The following is a 22,131-nucleotide window of genomic DNA, read 5'->3' on the forward strand; positions in this document are numbered from 1 at the left end:
TGTGATTGTGACAGCATATTTGAAGATTCTGAAGGGACCTCCGAAGGTGATGATGATGGAGAAAGCAAAAGGATTTTGAGCATAGCACAGGACATAGTATGTTTGGCATCTGGTGGCAGAAAGCAGACACCAAAGCAACTAGGGCTAGCTCTCACTGTTCACCAAGCAACAAGGTCCAAGGACTTGGTGCAACTAATGCATGCTGCAGGACATGGTGTTAGTTATGAAACTGTAAGAAGAGCTGACACTGCCCTTGCAAACTCTGTCTTGGCCAGATATGTTGAGCAAAACAACACAATAATACCCCTGAATTTTGCACAAGCTACCTACCAAGGATACATCAGATATGCTAATGATAACATTGACATCATAGAGGAGACCCTTGACGGTCAAGGCTCCTTTCATGCCTCACAGTCTGCTGCCTTTCGAAGAAGCATACCTGGCGAAAAGACCATTGCACCTGATGTCAAGTCAAGCAGTAGCAGATCTGTAACTGTGCCAGAGCATTTCAATGAGATTCAACCTTCAGGCATGGGCACCCAGAAACCCGAAGCAACATTTCCAGTAGCTGTGAAAGCTGATTGGTATATGGAATCGGATGCCCAGGTTATCTCTGAGGCTATGGCCATAGATGTGTCATGGCTCCTTGCACGTCAGTCTCACACCGAGGACCAGCATGTTCCAGGCTGGACAGCATTTAACCAGCGTGTGTCTGATGTGAATCCAGCAAAGACTACAGTAGGGCCTATGCCGATAATCAATGAGCCTGCACATGAGTTTGACACCATCTGGACAGTGATTCAAAACTGCCAAAGGATGACTGCTGCACTAGGGCAAACGTATACAGTACTTACCTTTGATGAGCAACTGTACTGTAAAGCCAAGATGTTGCAGTGGGCCAAACCAGACAAATGCAAAAACCTAGTGGTGATGCTTGGTGGTTTCCATATTCAAATGAATTTCACCAAGGTTATTGGACAGTACATGGCAGATTCCGGCTTGAAGGACATTCTGGTAGAAAGTGGTGTGTATGGCGAGAACACTGCACAGAACATCCTCAACGGGAAACAATGGAACCGCACAATCCGTGCCCACAAGCTTGTGTTTGAGGCATTATGGCGAATTCTGTGGCAGAAGATCCTACATTGGCTGAATGAAAATGAAGTACAGATTGATGCAGAAATCAATCAGGTATCAGAGGACCTTTCGAGAGCTTTCCAGCAGGCAGACGATGAGGCCATCTACAGTGCTCTGAGGCGTCTGGTGCCCAAGGCCTACCAGGTCAGTGCCCTAATAGAAGACATGGACAGGGAACACGAGGCAAATGTGTGGCCAATGTGCCAATGTGCCACATGTGCCACATGCCAATGTGCCAAATCCAGGAATCCCCAATCCAACAACATCCGGCTGGTACCTTGAGGACAACCAGCTGATGCCCCGTCTCATGACCAAGGAAGGGCTCACAGCAGAATGTGTCAAAATTGCGACGTGTGCATGTACCTCAAAGGCCCGTCCATGTCTAACTGGCAGGTGCAACTGTAGGAAAAATGGATTGCGGTGCACATTGGCATGCAAATGTGCAGACTTATGCAGGAACCCCCTCAATGACTCTGATAGTGATTAGACGACATGCATGGAAACTTGAGTATATTCCATAATGTCATATTGTTACTATGCTGGCTGTATTTGACGTAATGTAACTAGTCTTGCTTCAGCTCTGTTCCACCAATGTATTACTAGTCTATGATATGACTGTATCCCACATTCTGTCACTTATGTATGAATAGCCAGATTAGCTTGTTGGGTATGACTTTGTTAATTCAGTGCCAAATATTTGTTTAGTTTAAAGGTGCAAGCATTGCATTGACGTTTGTATTGTTTGGATCAGTGTAACATAATAATGTTTGCATTATGTATACAAGTTATGTATGTTTATTTTTGTTTTACATTAAATAATATAGCTTATATTTTACAATCTTCTATGTCTTCATTTATGTAAGTGCCTTGTTTGTCAGCTATGTTGGAACTAATATACTCCGCAAACAAGGCACTTCCAAATCCACACTACTTTCCTGAAATTCAAATGTTATAAAACATAAATTTTACATAAAGTCCCCCTCTAAAATAATACATCTTCAACTCATCAAGACTCTTTCACATACATGTGACCTATAGAATAGTAGTGCCTCATATATTTAGTATAAATGGAACATTTTAGAAGTGCCTCTGAATGAAATTGCAGTCTTATGGTCTCGCGCCACCAAATATTCTATGGCCATTTGGCAGCCATCTTGGATTTTCACTAAAGTGTGAAATTCAATTTTTATTAACACCTAATCACATAGAGTAAGTTAATTTGGACCTATCATGATGAGAAAAAGTCATACAACAATGATATTGGTTGGAATCTGGAAATATTGAAAATTGGCACGTTTTGTGATTTAGGGGGTAGGGGTAGCTGATCATGCATAAAACATATTTTCTGAGAACTTGGGTATATTCCTGAAGATTTGCTAATGAAGAGGAGGGATCTGGGCAAATTTTAAAACTATTTTGAAAGAAATTGACCAAAGAACAACTTCACAGTATGCAATTTAGTGATTTGGAAAAATCAAAATGAAGGCGTTTTTCAGGCATATTGTTGCCTTTTTGCTTCAATAAAACCACTTATAGATATGCCATGCACCCCAATTTGGGTGAGGATTGTTGTATGACTATATGTTATAAGGTCATAACCCTAGAGACCTTTAAGACAGCCAGATATAAGTTCTAGAGCTCAAATATTAGAAAACACCTAAAATGTAGGCGGCCATTTTGAAAAATGGCCACAAATCTGGTCCAAACCATTTCCCAAGCTGGCAACAAGACCTTTTGGGTTCCTAGAGGTCTGGGCTTTCAGAAAAACATTGTTGCCAGCTTGTAACATGAGTGTACCCCTACCACCTTTTCTAGGCCACTTTTGGGGATATGCCTCCAGACTACTGCAATACACAAACATGGTGCAAAAACGGATCCCCTAACTACAGGCCTATTAGCTTGCTTTTATTACTATTAATCCAGGCAATGGAATCTGTCATTGCAGTCGACATCAAATCCTTCCTTTTTTCCAATGGCCTGATCTCAGGTCAACAGTTCGGTTTCAGACCCAGTCATTCTACCCTGAACCTGCAGCTTCTACTCGCCCAACAGTAGACAAAAGCTCTTGATCTCAGACATGAGATCAGGGCCATCTCTCTGGACATACCACGTACATTTGATCCAGTGTGGCACCTCGCCTTTATCTGCAAACTTTGCGCTCATGGCATCCATAATCATCCCTTCAGCATATGAGCGATCTCCAATCTCCGTATTTAGGAACGCATAACCTTGTCTGTTCGAAGATTCACAAAACAAATAGATAAGAGATTTACGCAGCCGGCAGGCCCATAACTACTAACACTGATTTATTAGTCCCCTACCAGTGTACACCGGAGGGGACTATAGGTTTGCACGCCGTCTCTCCGTCCGTCAGTCCGTCAGTCTGTCAGTCCGTCAGTCCGTCAGTCCGTCCGTCCGTCAGTCCGTCACGCAAAGAACAGTTTTCCGGACTTTTTTTCTAAACTCTTAATGCTAATGATTTCAAACTTGGTACATGGTTTCCTCATGATAAGTTACAGGTCAAGTTCGAACTTCACGACGTTTCGATCATTTTTAACAAAGTTATGGCACTTTGAACTTTGGTAATTCTGATAATTCTGATGATCCTTAACTCAGTGCCATTTTAAGTTTTAATTTCCTTTAAAAACCAATTTCTCTGCAATAATAGGACCGATTGAGATAAAATTTTCACCATAGGAGGGACTCGGTCTGTAGAATGTTTTAATGGTAATTATGACGTCACAGGTCACATGGTTCGGCCGCCATATTGTTTTTCGTGAAAACACGAAAACCCCTTTTTCTCTGCAACGGCTGAACAGATCGAGGCCAAACTTTGCAGGCAGAATCGCATACCCATGACGAACAAAAAAGTCAGCGAGCATGACGTCATGCATCACATGGTTTCAGAGTTATGACGTTTTTAAGCATGAACCTTTAAAACCGAGCTCCTCCCTCATTTTTGATCCAATCGAGGGGAAACTTCACAGATCTGTTCAGCACTAAAATGTCCTTTTGGAATTTACGATAGGGCACAGGGTTTGGCAGATATCGTTAATTAAACGAAAATATTTTTTTAAATGGATATCTCTTGAATCGCTAGTACCTCAGACCGTGAGTTAGTAATTATATAATTCACACAGTGCAATACGTGCAGGCTGCTCCACGGAGCGACCTTGTGGGCTTATCAACGAGGCGAGGCGTAACACACGTGTCTCAGCATACCTCAGATCAAGTTTGAAAACCAGCATCAACCGTGCATAAATTTGCATATTCGATCATTTTTGACAAAGTTATGGCACTTTGAACTTTGGTAGGGGACATGTATTGCAGCGCAATACTCAGAATGCTTGTTTATTGTGCGGTGATTAGTAATTACGAAAAATGTTAAAACCGGATGGAGAGAGTTGGTAAACATGGACATGGCATATTGACATGTAGCACAGTGTTTAAAATGTAAAACAAACGTAGTTCTGAACGTTACGTCTCGTGATCTCACGAGTCCGTTGTATTTTAATTTATATACAGTACAACCAAATGGAACATGAAAACGTTATTTGGGGGGTGTCATTTGGCGCCCCATCCACATTTGCGCTTGGGGCGGTGGCCCCGTCCACCCTCCCATCACTACACCGATGACTCCATTCCGTCTTGGGCCCAGTCCTGTTCTTCATCTTCATCAATGATCTTCCTGATTCTCTGGAAAATCCTGCTTTTCTCTTTGCTGATAATTCCACCATGTGTTGTGTCATATCCACTTCACTCATACATACAGCAGTATCTTCCTTCTCTGCAGACCTTGATATAATCAGGAGCTGGTGCAACACTTGGAATATGTCTTCCAACCCCGACAAATCCCACACACTCACCGTCTCTACAAAGGAATGTCTGGTAAACCCTCACATCTACTTTCAAAACAAACCAATTGAAAAAGTTCAGCCACTCAAACTTTTGGGCCTCATCATCAGTCATGATCTTTCTTGGGCAGACCATATTTCCAAGATGGTCTCCAAAGCCAGCCTCTATCATGCAAGGTCTTTCCTTGGCCAATCTGACTTTTGACAACTTAGAAGGCCTTCAATCTCAGCTTGATGGAGTACTGCTCTCCCCTCCACTGCCTCACACCTTGCCATTTTTGATGGCAAGAAAAGCAAAGCCCTCAAAATTATTGGGATCTCCTGTGATTAATCAAGTCCTGTGATCACTGTGGAATCAGCTTCCTCAGTGTGTTCAGTCCCATTCTTCCCTCCAGGGCTTCAAAACAGCTGTTCATCACTACTTCAGGTCACCCCCCATCCATACTCATGATCTATTCTACCACAAATTACCCCATTCCCAAGCACTCCTTTTTCCAGGTTATTGTGATTGATCCCTCTCTCCTTCACCTCTTTTCATTTGTTACTTGTCGGTGGGTTTGTCCCTTTTCTGTTTCATCCCCACTTTCTCCTTCCCCCTTCCTCTTCTTCCTGCATTTCATTCAGCTTGTTCGCCCCCATGTGTACTCCTCCACTCTCCCCTTGATCTCACCCTCATGTTCATTCTGCTGATGGTGCTCCATAAAATTTAACAAGAAGAAGAGGACGAAGCCTTACCTTGTCCCAAGTTGTACATGTAGGGTGGTGCTCGGTGCTCGTATTTCGAGCCATTTTCTCTTCGCTTTCCCTGCCCTGTGAAGAAAGGATGTGAACATTGTAAAAAGAAAATCAAAATGACAATTTTACAACAACCTGGAGAAATCACATAGTCCCTCTTCATTGTTAACAATCATGTGGGTATTCTGTCCCAGAATTGATTGTGTACATTGAATATTGTCAGTAAATGTAAATAAATGGTTTGTGATCTGAAAATATGTCTATCAGGGATGAACAGCTTGGAATGGTTCCAGACGGAGAGTTCTGCCAAGCATACAGTGGGGCGGCATTAGTTTCTTCTTTGTCATTTTCATCTTGGAGACAGGCCTACTCCAGTGATGTTCCGTTGGGCCTTTTTGGCTCTCCCGCTCTGGCAGATTTGGCTCAGATGGGGACTGCTGCTTTTGAATTGTCATCTTATCTCTGAAGACGTCGAGCAAGGCAAACAGAAAGATCTTCTGGATTAGAAGATGGCCGAAGTGATTGGAGAGGTCCTTGACCTCTATCAGACTATCGTTGCAGAGTGTGATGTGTATCTTACTCAGTCTGTGGAAGTTCAAATGCCCAGTGCCCACACTGCCCGCTTTTGCATTCAAACGGAACATTGCATTTTTAGTGGAATCCAGTGATCTTACTATAATTCACCAAATGTCTGTCTGTCCGTCTGTTCCCAGGTACCGCAAAAACGGCTGAACCGATCCCAACGAAATTTTGGGTGGGTAATCCTGGGACCGCCTGGTGTAAAATAGGCTATATTGTTTTTCCAATTTTTCCTTTTTCCAATTTTCCAATTTTCCAGTTGTTATGGATTAGTCACTTCCGTTGTTGTGGTTTTCATCCACTGTAAACATTTTTGATTCCATGTACTATTATTGTTGTCGTTTGGGGGAAATAGAGATTACTATTTTCAAAAGGTAAAAAAGTTAATGTTTTAAATGAAACCGGAACCGGACGAAGACGAAGAGGAAGGAAGAGGAAGAGAAGGCGGAGCGAGTGAGTGGGACAAGAAGCCTAGCTGCTTCGAGGTCTGGAGCGAACGAGTGGCGAACGAGGGTCACGAGTGAACTTTGGGTTTCCCGGGAAAGGGATTCCTGCAACAGAGTTGTTATCGCTGTGACAGATCAACCTGCGTGTCAGGTTTTGCGGTTGATTCCGAGGCGAATCATCGTAGTGCCGTTACGCCTCGAGAACGGGCCGTCGGCCATTTTGCCTCGCACGCTTTGCGCATCGCTCAAGGTTTTTCACTTCGCTTCAACCATTCTCACCGCATCCAGACGTTAATTTGGTGTGTGTGTGCAACGTGACTTTTGAGAGGGAAATCTGCGGTTCGCCGAGTGGGAGCCGTGGAACGTCCACACCCGAGGGGGTGATTTCCCAGTCGCCTTGAGGGCACCTTTGCGCAGCTTTGGCAGCGGGACTGTGACTGTCATCCGAACGGGATTCTGGTCTCGATTAGACATTGTTCTGACGATTACTGGAGTGGATCGACTTTGGCTTGATGCCGGAATAGAGACATTGGGGAATGTTCTTCTTTTCGCTCACTTGGAGCACAATGAGTTATATTGTACGAACCTGATGGTACCATCATAGGAAATATATATTGGTTGTACAATTGATTACTATTGTTGTTGTACTGTTATTCTTGTGTGATCTTAATACAATACTTGTTTGTTGGTAACAATTGGTGTGGTTTCACCAATGATCTTTGACATACAGAATAACACATCTTTCTGCCGTGACTCCTCTCGGGGCTCGGAGGTACACCGTGACCGGGGTTTGGGGAGGAGCACGTAACAGAAATTGGGGGCTCGTCTTTGCTGACAAAATTCCCAAATCCTCGGCTGGGATAGAATTCCCTAACATCCTCATCCGGGATAGAATTCCCTGCCATTCCCAAAATTCCCAAATTTGGAATTTTTCTAACATTCCCAAATTTTTCCAAAACAAAAAAAATGGAAATTTTTTGTGTGAAGGTTAACAGGTGTTAACTGATAGTCACCATGGTGTTTAACGCAAAAAAGTTTGCGGCGTCCCCTAATGAGGCACAGTTCCCAGCGTTAAAAAGATCGGAACTCTTGATATTGGCCAAATATTTTAACTTGGAGGTCCGAGTTAATATGAAGAAAGCAGAGATGCAGACATTGGTGGTGGAATCTCTGGTGGGACAAGGAACATGGAAAGAGGTAGCCTTGGATTGGTACCCGAGGAAAAAGAAAATGTGGAGCTCCGGAAAATGGAGATGCAACTGCAGAGCCAGGAAAAGTTAAAAGCAGAGGAAAGGAGAGCTGGAAAAGAACTCGAGGAAAGAAGAGCAGAAGAAAGGAGAGCTGAAGAAGAAAGAAGAGCAGAGGAAAGAGCAGAGGAAAGGAGAGCCGAAAGGGAGTTAAAGGAACGTGACATGGAGTATCAGAAGGAACTTAAACTCAAGGAGCTGGAATTAATGGGAGAACGGAGAGAAGTAGTGTCCATGCCGGCTAGTTCGACAACTAGTCAGAACACTTGGGATGTTGGTAGGCATGTGAGGCTGGTTCCACCCTTCAATGAAAAGGAGGTAGCCAAGTTTTTTTTACACTTTGAGAAAGTGGCTCAAATGCTAAAATGGCCTGTGGGGTCCTGGACTATGTTAGTGCAAAGTGTTCTGGTGGGTAAAGCTCAAGATATCTATTCGGCTTTACCGATTGACCAATGCGCAGATTATGAGATAGTGAAGAAAACCATTCTCAAAGGCTATGAATTGGTCCCTGAAGCTTACCGGCAAAAATTCAGGAATGCCAGGAAGAGGGAGAGTGAGACCCATGTGGAGTTTGCCAGAATGAAGGAAACCATGTTTGATCGGTGGTGTGACTCGAAGGGGATTGGGAAAGACTTCAACCTGTTGCGACAATTGATCTTGGTGGAGGAATTCAAACAGTGTGTCCACGCGGACATTAAAGTACATCTGGATGAAAAGAAAGTACCAGAGTTGTATGAGGCAGCAACCGTGGCAGATGACTATGCCTTGACACACAGGATGGGGTTCCACAAACCTAACTTCCCGCCTAGAGTTAGCCAGGGGAGTTATGGTAAATCAGGGGCGGAGAACAAATATTCATGGAGGCAGCCTAGAGATGACTATGGGGACAAATCTGATACCGCGACTTTTCGGGATCAGAAGACTACAGTTCCAAGACATACTTATCTTCCGGGGGGCCCGAGGCAGACCACGAGTTTCTCCTCAGGGCCTACTTGCGCTTTTTGCAAAAAACCTGGGCATTTGATGTCCCAATGTTACGCCCTGAAAAGGAAAAATCAGGAGCGGAGCCAGGCTAGTGCAACTCCGAATGCATTGGCCAATGCAAGAAATCGTCCTTGGAGGACAGTGCCTTGTGAAGGTTCCCATGCCAAAGTTACGGCATCACAGAACGACCTTGTTCAAGAGGGTTACAAACCTTTTATTTCAGAGGTGTTTGTGTCACTGGATGGAGACTTAACGAACCAGAGACCTGTTAGGGTATTGAGGGACACAGGAGCACATCAATCTTTGATGCTTGAGGGCATTTTGCCATTGTCAGAGAAGACGGCAACTGGTGTTAGTGTTCTTTTACAGGGGGTTGGTGGCTATGTTAAAGCTCCACTTCATGTCATCCATTTGAAATCTGATTTGGTGCCAGGACCGGTCACCGTAGGTTTACAAGCCACTCTTCCTGTAAAGGGAATCTCTTTTGTTATCGGGAATGATTTGGCCGGTGGTCAAGTTTCTGGTAATCCGATGTTGGTTGAAAAGCCTAGTATGGAAAATAACACTGCACAGTTAGAGCAGAAGATTCCGGGTATCTTTCCATCCTGTGCCGCGACTCGTGCTATGGGTAGGAAGTGCTCTGAAGAGAAGGAGAAGGTACTGACGTCACGCTTTGCACAGGCACTTCTTGTCGAGTACCCTGAAACTAAGTGTCAGCACACACAAGTCATGGATGGAGGCAATGTTGGCAAGCTCTTTGTAGGTGGACTGAACTTTGACACAAGTGAAGATGTTCTGGACTCTATCTTTGGCAAATATGGACCACTCTTGGAAGTGCTGCTGATAAAAGTCAGGGAGACGCAAAAGTCCAGTGGCTTTGGGTTTCTCACGTTTGAAAACACAAAGGATGCCAAAGATGCAGAAAAGGATTTGAATGGCAAGGATTTGGATGGTTGGACCATAACAGTAGAGAAGGCAGGCCATGGGCGTCGAGGGGGCTACAGAGGAGGAAAACGTGGAGGTAGTTTCAGGGGTGGCTATGGCTCCCGGGGTGGGAGTAGTAGTTTAGGTGGTGGCCGCAGTCGTGATTACTACGGAGGCTCCCAGCAGCAGCAGCGCAGTTTTGGCAACTCTCGACGGGATGACTATTATGGTGGTACCCGAGATGGGGACCGCTACTCACGTGACTACAGTACCCGACGCTACAACCGTGATTATGATTCTTATGATCAAGAGAAGAGTTGGAAGCACTGAGTGCTCAGGAGCAGCCTAGCCAAGATTCCTACACAGATTAGCCTGTGAACTCCACGTTCCTACATGCGTCCATGCAGTGAATACTTCCAGGCCTCACCACCCAACCACCATGAAACCTGGCTCTCAGCTCGGCCTCCTTCTAAAAGTGCTAGAGATTTGCTTAGCTTTGGATTTTTGATCACAACCCCTTAACCTTCATTCAAAAAATGAAAAATAAAAATCAGAGGTTGATGAGATGGAGTTTGGCGTTGCAGGAGTTCAACTTGGAAATTGAGCATGTAAAGGGCAGGGACAATGTCGTTGCTGATGCTTTGTCCAGAGTGAACTAACTTTGGAAATTTCTGTAGGTTGTTTGGAAGTTTTGTTGCTTTATTTTGGGGAATATTAATTATTGTTGCTCACGTGAATTGATAATTTGGGTGTGAGTTTTACTTTTGTTTGTTAAAAGAGTTTTTGCCTGCAAAGAAAGTTTTCACTATGTTCAAACTTTCTTTCTTGAGGGGGGGGAAGTGTTACGGATTCGTCACTTCCGTTGTTGTGGTTTTCATCCACTGTGAACATTTTTGATTCCATGTACTATTATTGTTGTCGTTTGGGGGAAATAGAGATTACTATTTTCAAAAGGTTAAAAAGTTAATGTTTTAATTGAAACCGGAACCGGACGACGACGAAGAGGAAGAAGGGGAAGGAAGAGAAGGCGGAGCGAGTGAGTGGGACAAGAAGCCTAGCTGCTTCGAGGTCTGGGGCGAACGATTGGTGAGCGAGGGCAACGAGTGAACTTTGGGTTTCCCGGGAAAGGGATTCCTGCAACAGAGTTGTTATCGCTGTGACAGATCAACCTGCGTGTCAGGTTTTGCGGTTGGTTCTGAGGAGAATCATCGTAGTGCCGTTACGCCTCGAGAACGGGCCGTCGGCCATTTTGCCTCGCGCGCTTTGCGCATCGCTCAAGGTTTTTCACTTCGCTTCAACCATTCTCACCGCATCCAGACGTTAATTTGGTGTGTGTGTGCAACGTGACTTTTGAGTGGGAAATCTGCGGTTCGCCGAGTGGGAGCCGTGGAACGTCCACACCCGAGGGGGTGATTTCCCAGTCGCCTTGAGGGCACCTTTGCGCAGCTTTGGCAGCGGGACTGTGACTGTCATTCGAACGGGATTCTGGTCTCGATTAGACATCGTTCTGACGATTACTGGAGCAGATCGACTTTGGCTTGATGCTGGAATAGAGACATTGGGGAATATTCCTCTTTTCGCTCACTTGGAGCACAGTGAGTTATATTGTACGAACCTGATGGTACCATCATAGGAAATATATATTGGTTGTACAATTGATTACTGTTGTTGTTGTACTGTTATTCTTGTGTGATCTTAATACAATACTTGTTTGTTGGTAACAATTGGTGTGGTTTCACCATTGATCTTTGACATACAGAATAACACATCTTTCTGCCGTGACTCCTCTCGGGGCTCGGAGGTACACCGTGACCGGGGTTTGGGGAGGAGCACGTAACACAGTTTTTCCAAACACGATGGAATAATATTTACCGATATGAACAGTGATGTGGCTTTTATTGAAATTCCACAAATACTGTTTAGATGTTGATGACTTGCGTGTGATATGATTAACAGATGTTTATATAAATCGTTTAAAATAAAAAAGCCTTCAATTTCTGATATTTTGCCTTTTCGTTTGGGCCTCCCAATTGAAGCCCCGCCCTGGGTACCGTTGCTAGTTATAATAATTAAAGAAAAATCCAACTTTTTTTCCCAAAATTTACTAATCTCATTTTATTACTATTTATTTCTTTCCTAAAACAATCCTCGGTATTCACTGATGAACCTCTGAAAGTTTGACGAAGATTCGTTTGGCCATTTCTGAGAGAAATGGCGCCACACATACAGACAAACATCTCTCTTATCATATACATATATAGACAGATATCAAAGTTTGAACATACTTTTGCCATTAAAGGCCTTAGGAAATGTGTTTATATCCTATTTAACCATTTCATTGTTGATTTTGAATTTCTACGACTTCATCATGGATGGTTGTCTCACGATATTCATACTACGTCATTACGGTGTTACGTCTAGCACTAGGCTAGCTGGCTAGGCCTATACAGACATGCACATCATCCCGGCGTCCAGCACCCGACCATCCTGTCGCCTTGCTGATGGCAGATGAACACCATAACCCTAGTAGCGACGCCTTAAAATGTAATCATAGGTTGGACAGAATTGACTGAACACTGTAGTTTGTGGTTATAATAATTTTTACTAATAACTTAGGAGTGCCCCCACGAAAACCCACGATAAGGTATTTATACACCTTAACACAGGATTCGTCCAAAGCGGGAAAACCCCCTTGGGAAGGGGGGCAAATTAAGTCGCTACAATTTAAGTCGCAACAAAATCCTCCTCTTGACCTACAAAGCCCTCCATAACCTGGCCCCATCCTACCTGGCTGACCTCCTCTCCAGACACACTCCCACCCGCAACCTCCGCTCTGCTGGTACCAACCTCCTGACCCCCCCCATCCGGACCAAATTTAGATCCTGGGGGGACAGGGCCTTCTCCATCGCTGCTCCCACCCTCTGGAACTCGCTACCTCACACCATCAGAGACTCCTCCTCACTCACCACATTCAAAACATCACTCAAGACCCACCTGTTCAACACTGCATTCAACATTTAACCCACAGCATCTAACCCCTGACTATCTCCTCTCCTTCTCCCTCCTTTGTGCTTTGAATATTTCCCTATTGATTCTTCTTTTTTTGCAATTGTCTTTATGTTTTGCTATGCGTTATGTTTTGCACTCTGTCAAAGCGTCTTTGGGCTTCCTGAAAAGCGCTATATAAAATAAATGCATTATTATTTATTATTATTACAATCTCCGTCATGTGACCCTTAGTTGTCCCCCGTCGCACCGCGGAGCGAAAGGGGGACTATGGTTTTCCCCTCCATCCGTGTGTCCGTCCGTGCATGCGTGCATGCGTGCGTGCATGCGTAAGCGAAGGACCGCATTCCAATTTGGTGTGTGGGTGAAACCCACGTCAAAATACAAGATGGCCGCCACCATATATATGTCTGAACCTTGTGAGCGAAATATCTTGAAAAATAAGCGAAGTACCAACTTCTAATCTGGTGTGTGGGTGTATCTAAGCATAAGGAAGAACGCTATTGAAAATTGGGTCGCCACGTCAAAATCCAAGATGGCCGCCACCATATATATGTCTGAACACTGTGAACGAAATATGTTGAAAAATAAGCGAAGTACCAACTTCTAATCTGGTGTGTGAGTGTATCTAGGCATAAGGAAGAACCCTATTGAAAATTGGGTCGCCCCGTCAAAATCCAAGATGGCCGCCACCATATATATGTCTGAACACTGTGAACGAAATATGTTGAAAAATAAGCGAAGTACCAACTTCTAATTTGGTGTGTGGGTGTATCTAGGCATAAGGAAGAACCCTATTGAAAATTGGGTCGCCCCGTCAAAAATCAAGATGGCCGCCACCATATATATGTCTGAACCTTGTGAGCGAAATATCTTGAAAAATAAACGAACTACTAACTTCTATTCTGGTGTGTGGGTGTATCTACGCATAAGGAAAAAGGCTATGGAAAATTGGGTCGCCACGTCAAAATCCAAGATGGCCACCGCCATGTATGTCTGAACCTTGTGAGCGGAATATCTTGAAAAATAAGCGAAGTACCAACTTCTAATCTGGTGTGTGGGTGTATCTAGGCATAAGGAAGAACGCTATTGAAAATTGGGTCGCCACGTCAAAATCCAAGATGGCCGCCTCCATGTATGTCTGAACCTTGTGAGTGAAATATCATATCATAGCATGTTTTCTGCGTCTTCCACTTTGTCAACTCACATCACTTCCCCGACGGGGGACCTAGGCGTAACGCTTGTTCTTCTGGAAAGTTTGGTTGAGATTTGATAAGTAACGACCAAATGTATCGCGGTCAGACAGACAGACAGACAGACAGACAGACAGACAGACACAAAATTGCATTTTTAGTATGATATCGTGAATTAAAAATAGACAAAATATATTCAACCAGATGGTATTCATGGAATACTTACCCTGCGCAGTCAACTTGGTGTGAGCCAACTCTTCTCTTTTTGAACGTTTCTTTTTTTTGATCCAATATGGCTGCCAGACCACGTGAGCGATGACATCATTATTTTTTATTCTCTAAATAATTGTTGCAGAGATCATGCTCAATAAATTTCAAACTGATCAGACTAAGCGTTGTCCCTGTCGAATTATGACGCCATAATTATGGCACCAATGACGTCATCGTTAACAACACCTATTCCGCATATGGAGTTATTTACAATGAGCCACGTTTAAAAAATTTCCATACAGCGGTTTTGGAGATATAGAGGTGCAACGTTTTTTGATTTTTCCAAGATGGCGCCTGTAACACATGACCTATGACGTCATGATTATCATTAAAATATTCTAAAGGAGGAGGCGCTTCTATGGTGAAAATTTTGTGTCCAGACGAACAGTTGCTGAAAATTTTTAAATTATGATCGGATGGATAAGTTATATTTGTCGAATTATGACGTCATAACGAAGGTAGCGATGACATCATCATTAACATATCTTATTCCCCATGGGGAGTGGGTAACAATGAGCCAGGTCTCAATTTTTTCCATGGAGTGGTTTCAGAGATATAGTGTGAAGTTTTTCCAAGATGGCGCCTGTACCACGTGACCTATGACGTCATAATAATCATTGAAATATTCTGCAGGAGGAGGCCCTCCTATGGTGAAAATTGTGTCAATCGGACCAAGAATTGCAGAGAAAAAAATTCATACTGATCGAATCAAGCGTTGTACTTCTCGAATTATGACGTCATAATTAAGGTGCTGATGATATCATCATTAACATATCTTATTCCCCAAGCGGAGTACTTGACAATGAGCCATGTTTCAGTTTTTTTTCCATGGAGCTGTTTCGGAGATATAGAGGTGCAACCTTTTTTCGATTTTTCCAAGATGGCACCTGTACCAAGTGACATATGATGTCATAATATTCACTAAAATATTATACAGGAGGAGGCCCTCCTATGGTGAAAATTTCATGTCAATCGGACTAACTGTTGCCGAGAAAATGTATTTTTAAAATGCAGACACTTACGGCACACGTACGTATCTGAATGCTTAACCACGCTTTTCACTTCTCGACCGCAGGGTAAATATGTTCAAAAATAAATCCATTCTTCGTATTAATTATCAAAATTGTGAGAACATCAGAGCAGAAGATGCAAGATTATAACCGACTCGATTTTTTTGGTCAAGAAAAGAGTGCAAGGCCCAGAAAGTTCAACATTTCAACCCTAGAGTGGTTTTATCATGGCATACAACATGCAAAGAACACCCCTTTGATTTATTATTGGTATGACCAGTGTGCGCTCTTTGCATATAGCACAACCTGAATGTAGGTGAAATAGCTAAAGGAGAGGTTTAGGGTTTGTCTGTCATCCTACCTGCATCAGTTCCTCGATCTGCAGCACCGCCGTAGCTTGTTCCATCCTCCACTTTTGGCAATCTAACTGACCAATAGCGCTTTGGCTTTGGTGGATGCATTGCGCTGGGCCCTCGCCAGCCCCAAGCACCATTGCCATGGTGACCCATTCCTTGTCGACCTGGACTTACATTAGACCCGATACCCCCAGCTGGCCAGTTTGGATAGGCGAATCCTGGCCTAGCCTTTTGAGGAAAAGGTGCAGCAGGATAGGCCAGATGTGATCCAGCTTTTTGACCTCGGGGTGTACCTGCACCAGCAAAAGCTGAGAAACCCCTTGGAGCGTTGGGTCTAAGGCCTGCTTTATGTCCATAATCCCCTGCGTGCGCCTCAGCTTGATAAACCGGCCTTGGCTGTGACTTGATGCGAGGCCAACCTCTTGGGTATGCCAACTGGCCATTCATTCCCAAGCTTGGCCCAAGTGCTGCCTGCTGAGAATAGGCTACAGCCTGGTATGCTGGCCGAGGCCCAGACTTGATTCCTGCTTTTAGCCCATAGGACCCAGCCTGAGCCTCAGCATGTAATGGTTGGTGCGGCCCTGATGTGATTTTAGGCCAACCATTCCGATAGCCTGATTGATCTCCTAATGCTGCACCTCGTGAAGACTTGCGGCCATCCTTATGTCCATAACTCCCAACTGGATAACCCCACTGAGGTGCATGTCTAATATCGGCTGAGTATGGTGATGTCCGGGCCTTGATATTCCCAAACTCGGGTCTCATGTAGGCCTCACCATTGGGTACTCTGCCCTTATGCTTATTAGGTTTATGGCCGTAACTGGCTGATCCGCGAGAAGGTTTGGGCTCGTATGGCCCAGCAAACCCTTCTGCCCCAGTTCCAGCCCTATTGCTGGGGTATTGCCAGTTTTTGGGCCTAACATCTCTCCCAGCATTAGCCCCAGGCCCTTCAGCCCCCAAGACATAGGTCCCTCCACCATAAGAAGCTCGTAAAACCGATTGATCATCTGATTTGGTGGCTATCCCTGGATCTAAACCTGGTTTATTCATGGACTTCTCATATGATTGTCCCAGCGCTGAAGAAGAATCTCGACCATCTGTAACATAAAATGCAATATCACCACAAATAAGTCATTTGAACAAGTACAGTATTTTGTAATTAATGTACAAAATTCACAAGTTAAAGATAGCCAATGAATGTATAAAAGTGATTCCTGCAACCTTTTTGCACCACTTTTTAAGAGATACCTTGTACAATTTCAATCGGTGCTTTCACTGACAACACAAAGATGTCAGCTGTTTGCTTCGCCAATTCAAATGGTGCCCACACCCATGCTCGTACCCATATAGTCAGGTTCACTATGTTTTTTCGTTCAAAATCATGGTAGATTAGCAAACCTATACATTTTTGGAAACGTTATTACATGGAAAATCTGAAAATCAATGTTTACATTTGCCAATTCCGACCAATTCCATTCGACCAATTCGACCATTCGACCAATTCCATTCGACCAATTCGACCATTCGACCATTCGACCAATCGCTTCGATCGACCATTCGACCATTTGACCAATTCGATCGATTCGATTCGATTCATCGAATTCGATTCGATCGACCATTCGACCAATTCGATTTGCCAATCAATTTGACCGACCTTTGCTTGTGTGGAACGGACTGTGAAAACGATGCGGACTATATTGTCGGATACGACACACAGGACAGTGATGACGAACTCTAAATGGCATATTCTGTAATCGTGTATGTTTGATGCCATTGACTGCCTGTGTATATTTTGTCATTGACTGCCTGTGTAGATGTGAAGTTATACTGACTGCATGTGTATATATGATTTTGCTGACTGCCTGTGTATGTTTGGTGATATGAATTATTGTGACACATTTTGATGTTATTAACTGCCTGTACAAAATGATAACATGTATTTGATTATGCAACTTATCGCGAATATAAAGACAGTATTTTGCAATTCAAAACCTTTGATTCGTGTCGTACCATTCCCCATAGCACTAATTTGATACTTTCATTGGATTCCTTGTCCCTGAAAATATAGGTTTCGTATATATTTTAAAGTTTTTAGGGTAATTAGAGGCAGAAATAGAACAAAATATGTATTTTACAGTGGCCATTTTGAAAATCCAAAATGGCCGCCATACAGGTATCTCTCCAAATGTAAACATTGATTTTTAGTTTCCTTATGCTATAACCTTTCCAAAAATGTATAGGTTTGCTAATGTACCATGATTTTGAACGAAATATAATTTATTGACATAGTGAACCTGACTAATACTGATTCTCATGATGAAGCTCAAGCTCATGATGCCCATCCTCAAGATGCCCATGCATACAGCACATACATGCCCATGCACATCTCAATGCTACCGATGCCGATGCTCATGATGATGCCCATGCAATGCCCAACTTAATGATGTCCATTGTCCATGTTCAAAATGTCCATGCTCATGATGAATGATTATGCTCCGAATGATGCCCATGCTTATGATGTCCATGTTCAAAACATCCATGCGCATGCACATGCCCATCCCTGTGCTGATGCGCATGCTCATGTTGAAGCCTGTGCTGATGCTCATGATGTGACACAACCCAGCGCGTCACAACCCAGCACGTCACAACCCAGCACGTCACAACCCAGCACGTCACAACCCTGCACGTCACAACCCAGCGCGTCACAACCCAGCACATGACAACCCAGCACATGACAACCCAGCGCGTCACAGCCCAGCACGTCACAACCCAGCACGTCACAACGCTGCACGTCACAACCCTGCACGTCACAACCCTGCACGTCACAGCCCAACACGTCACAACCCAGCACGTCACAACCCAGCACGTCACAACACAGCACGTCACAACCCTGCACGTCACAACCCTGCACGTCACAACCCTGCACGTCACAACCCTGCACATGCACCAACCCAGCGCATGCACCAACCCAGCACACACCAACCCAGCACATGCACCAACCCAGCACATGCACCAACCCAGCGCATGCACCAACCCAGCGCACACCCAGCATGTACCAACCCAGCACACCAACCCAGCACATGCACCAACCCAGCGCATGCACCAATCCAGCGCACACCAACCCAGCACATGCACCAACCCAGCGCATGCACCGACCCAGTGCACACCAACCCAGCACTTGCACCAACCCAGCGCAGGCACCAACCCAGCGCATGCACCAACACAGCACATGCATCAACCCAGCGCATGCACCAACCCAGTGCATGCCACAACCCAGCACATGCACCAACCCAGTGCACACCAACCCAGCACATGCACCAACCCACCACATGCACCAACCCAGTGCACACCAATCCAGCACATGCACCAACCCACCGCATGCACCAACCCAGCATGTACCAACCCAGCGCACACCAACCCAGCACATGCACCAACCCAGCGCATGCACCGACCCAGCATGTACCAACCCAGCGCACACCAACCCAGCACATGCACCAACCCAGCGCATGCACCGACCCAGTGCACACCAACCCAGCACGTACCAACCCAGCGCATGCACCAACCCAGCGCATGCACCAACCCAGCACATGCATCAACCCAGCGCATGCACCAACCCAGCACATGCACCAACCCAGCGCATGCACCAACACAGCACATGCATCAACCCAGCGCATGCACCAACCCAGTGCATGCCACAACCCAGCACATGCACCAACCCAGTGCACACCAACCCAGCACATGCACCAACCCAGCGCATGCACCAACCCAGTGCACACCAATCCAGCACATGCACCAACCCACCGCATGCACCAACCCAGCATGTACCAACCCAGCGCACACCAACCCAGCACATGCACCAACCCAGCACATGCACCAACCCAGCGCATGCACCAATCCAGCGCACACCAACCCAGCACATGCGCCAACCCAGCGCATGCACCGACCCAGTGCACACCAACCCAGCACTTGCACCAACCCAGCACTTGCACCAACCCAGCGCATGCACCAACCCAGCGCATGCACCAACACAGCACATGCATCAACCCAGCACTTGCACCAACCCAGCGCATGCACCAACCCAGCGCATGCACCAACACAGCACATGCATCAACCCAGCGCATGCACCAACCCAGTGCATGCCACAACCCAGCACATGCACCAACCCAGTGCACACCAACCCAGCACATGCACCAACCCAGCGCATGCACCAACCCAGTGCACACCAATCCAGCACATGCACCAACCCACCGCATGCACCAACCCAGCATGTACCAACCCAGCGCACACCAACCCAGCACATGCACCAACCCAGCGCATGCACCGACCCAGTGCACACCAACCCAGCACGTACCAACCCAGCGCATGCACCAACCCAGCGCATGCACCAACCCAGCACATGCATCAACCCAGCGCATGCACCAACCCAGCACATGCACCAACCCAGCGCATGCACCAACCCAGCACATGCATCAACCCAGCGCATGCACCAACCCAGCGCATGCACCAACCCAGCGCATGCACCAACCCAGTGCACACCAACCCAGCACATGCACCAACCCACCGCATGCACCAACCCAGCATGTACCAACCCAGCGCACACCAACCCAGCACATGCACCAACCCAGCGCATGCACCAACCCAGCGCACACCAACCCAGCACATGCACCAACCCAGCGCATGCACCAACCCAGTGCACACCAACCCAGCACATGCACCAACCCACCGCATGCACCAACCCAGCATGTACCAACCCAGCGCACACCAACCCAGCATGTACCAACCCAGCGCACACCAACCCAGCACATGCACCAATCCAGCGCATGCACCAACCCAGCGCACACCAACCCAGCACATGCACTAACCCAGCACATGCACTAACCCAGCAGATGCACCAACCCAGTGCACACCAACCCAGCACATGCACCAACCCAGCGCATGCACCAACCCAGCATGTACCAACCCAGCATGTAGGAACCCAGCACATGTATCAACGCAATGCACGCCCAATACAGCGCACGCACCAAGCCAGCACATGCACCAACCCAGCACACAACAACCCAGCGCACACTAACCCAGCACATGGTACACCTACCCAGCGCATGGTGCACCTACCCAGCACATGATGCAACTATCCAGCACATGCACTTACCCAATACATGCACCGACTCAGCGCACATGCACTTACCCACCACATGATGCACCAACCCAGCGCATGATCCACCTACCCAGCGCATGATGCGCCTACCCAACACATGATGCACCTACCCAGCGCATAATCCACCTACCCAGCGCATGGTGCACCTACCCAGCGCATGGTGCACCTACCCAGTGCATGGTACACCTACCCAGCACATGGTACACCTACCCAGCGCATGGTGCACCTACCCAGCGCATGGTGCACCTACCCAGCGCATGGTGCACCTACCCAGCACATGGTCCACCTACCCAGCGCATGGTGCACCTCCCCAGCGCATGGTGCACCTACCAAGCGTGTCCCAACCCAGCACGTGCAGTAGAATCATGTATATCATGACGATTGACGAAGCAATGCAATAATTTGTTTAAAATGACAAGTTGGAGTTCATTAAGCAAATCCAATGAAAAGTGAAGAAAACGAGACTTTTCCTGCCCAACACTGGATCAGTTCCACAAACTCCAGATTATATAATGTCACACAACGTCAAGACTCAACAAACTACTCACTGAGCGCACTCGAAGGAGGCATGAGGGCGAGGCACAGGAGACTAACGGCAGTGGAAAACATGGCTGGACAAGGACCAAAAGTAGGTTCGAGTCCAAGCACGATGGCAGGTGTCAGTGTGGATTCGTGAGGACACCTGGGACGAACACGGGACTCGAGCGAATGAGATAAGCTCTCGACTAATGAGGTGATGGTGTCTTCTCAGGACAGAAGCGGGGCTTTGGGTGCAGGATCTTTTTATATAAGGGTCTGGGGGATAGAGAGAGGATGTGGGAGGAGTGAGAAGAAAAAAAGAATAAGAAGGAGCTTCACAGAAAAGTCATTTTGAAGCCACAGCAGACAAACCCACACAAAATACTTTGCGCCGGCACCACTCCCACCTTTCTCTCTGTCCGCCCCACCCACTCCAACCTTTCTCTCTGTATGCCCCACCCACTCCCACCTTTCTATCTCGCCGCCCCGCCAATTCCCACCTTTCTCTCTGTCCGCCCCGCCCACTCCCACCTTTCTCTCTGTCCGCCCCGCCCACTCCAACCTTTCTCTCTGTATGCCCCGCCCACAGTAGTATATAAATGTTGATCCTGGACCCCATTGACTTACATGTTAATTTCCCTCAGATCAAACACCTCTATTACTCCACCCTCAAATCCTCATTGTCTTACATGTTAATTTTCATTTTATTTTTTTGG

At 46.0% G+C, this 22,131-nt stretch overlaps 2 protein-coding genes across 2 annotated transcripts in view; both read right to left on the bottom strand.

Moving 5' to 3' along the window:
* The window catches only part of LOC137418143 (collagen alpha-1(III) chain), a 35,727-nt gene extending 14,071 nt beyond the window's left edge, over positions 1–21,656 (bottom strand). The window contains exons 1-3 of the mRNA XM_068104141.2: positions 21,445–21,656; positions 15,747–16,838; positions 5,727–5,801 (exon numbers count right to left, since the gene is read on the bottom strand). Coding sequence (XP_067960242.2) covers positions 5,727–5,801; positions 15,747–16,838; positions 21,445–21,505 — 1,228 coding nt within the window. The 5' untranslated portion in view covers positions 21,506–21,656. The remainder of the gene's footprint in view (positions 1–5,726; positions 5,802–15,746; positions 16,839–21,444) is intronic.
* Positions 1–22,131, bottom strand: part of LOC144891816 (uncharacterized) — a 1,036,251-nt gene that overhangs the window by 434,506 nt on the left and 579,614 nt on the right. The window lies entirely within an intron of this gene.

Source organism: Myxine glutinosa, chromosome 4 (genome assembly GCF_964187855.1).
Source record: "Myxine glutinosa chromosome 4, kmMyxGlut1.1, whole genome shotgun sequence".
Lineage (NCBI taxonomy): Eukaryota > Metazoa > Chordata > Myxini > Myxiniformes > Myxinidae > Myxine > Myxine glutinosa.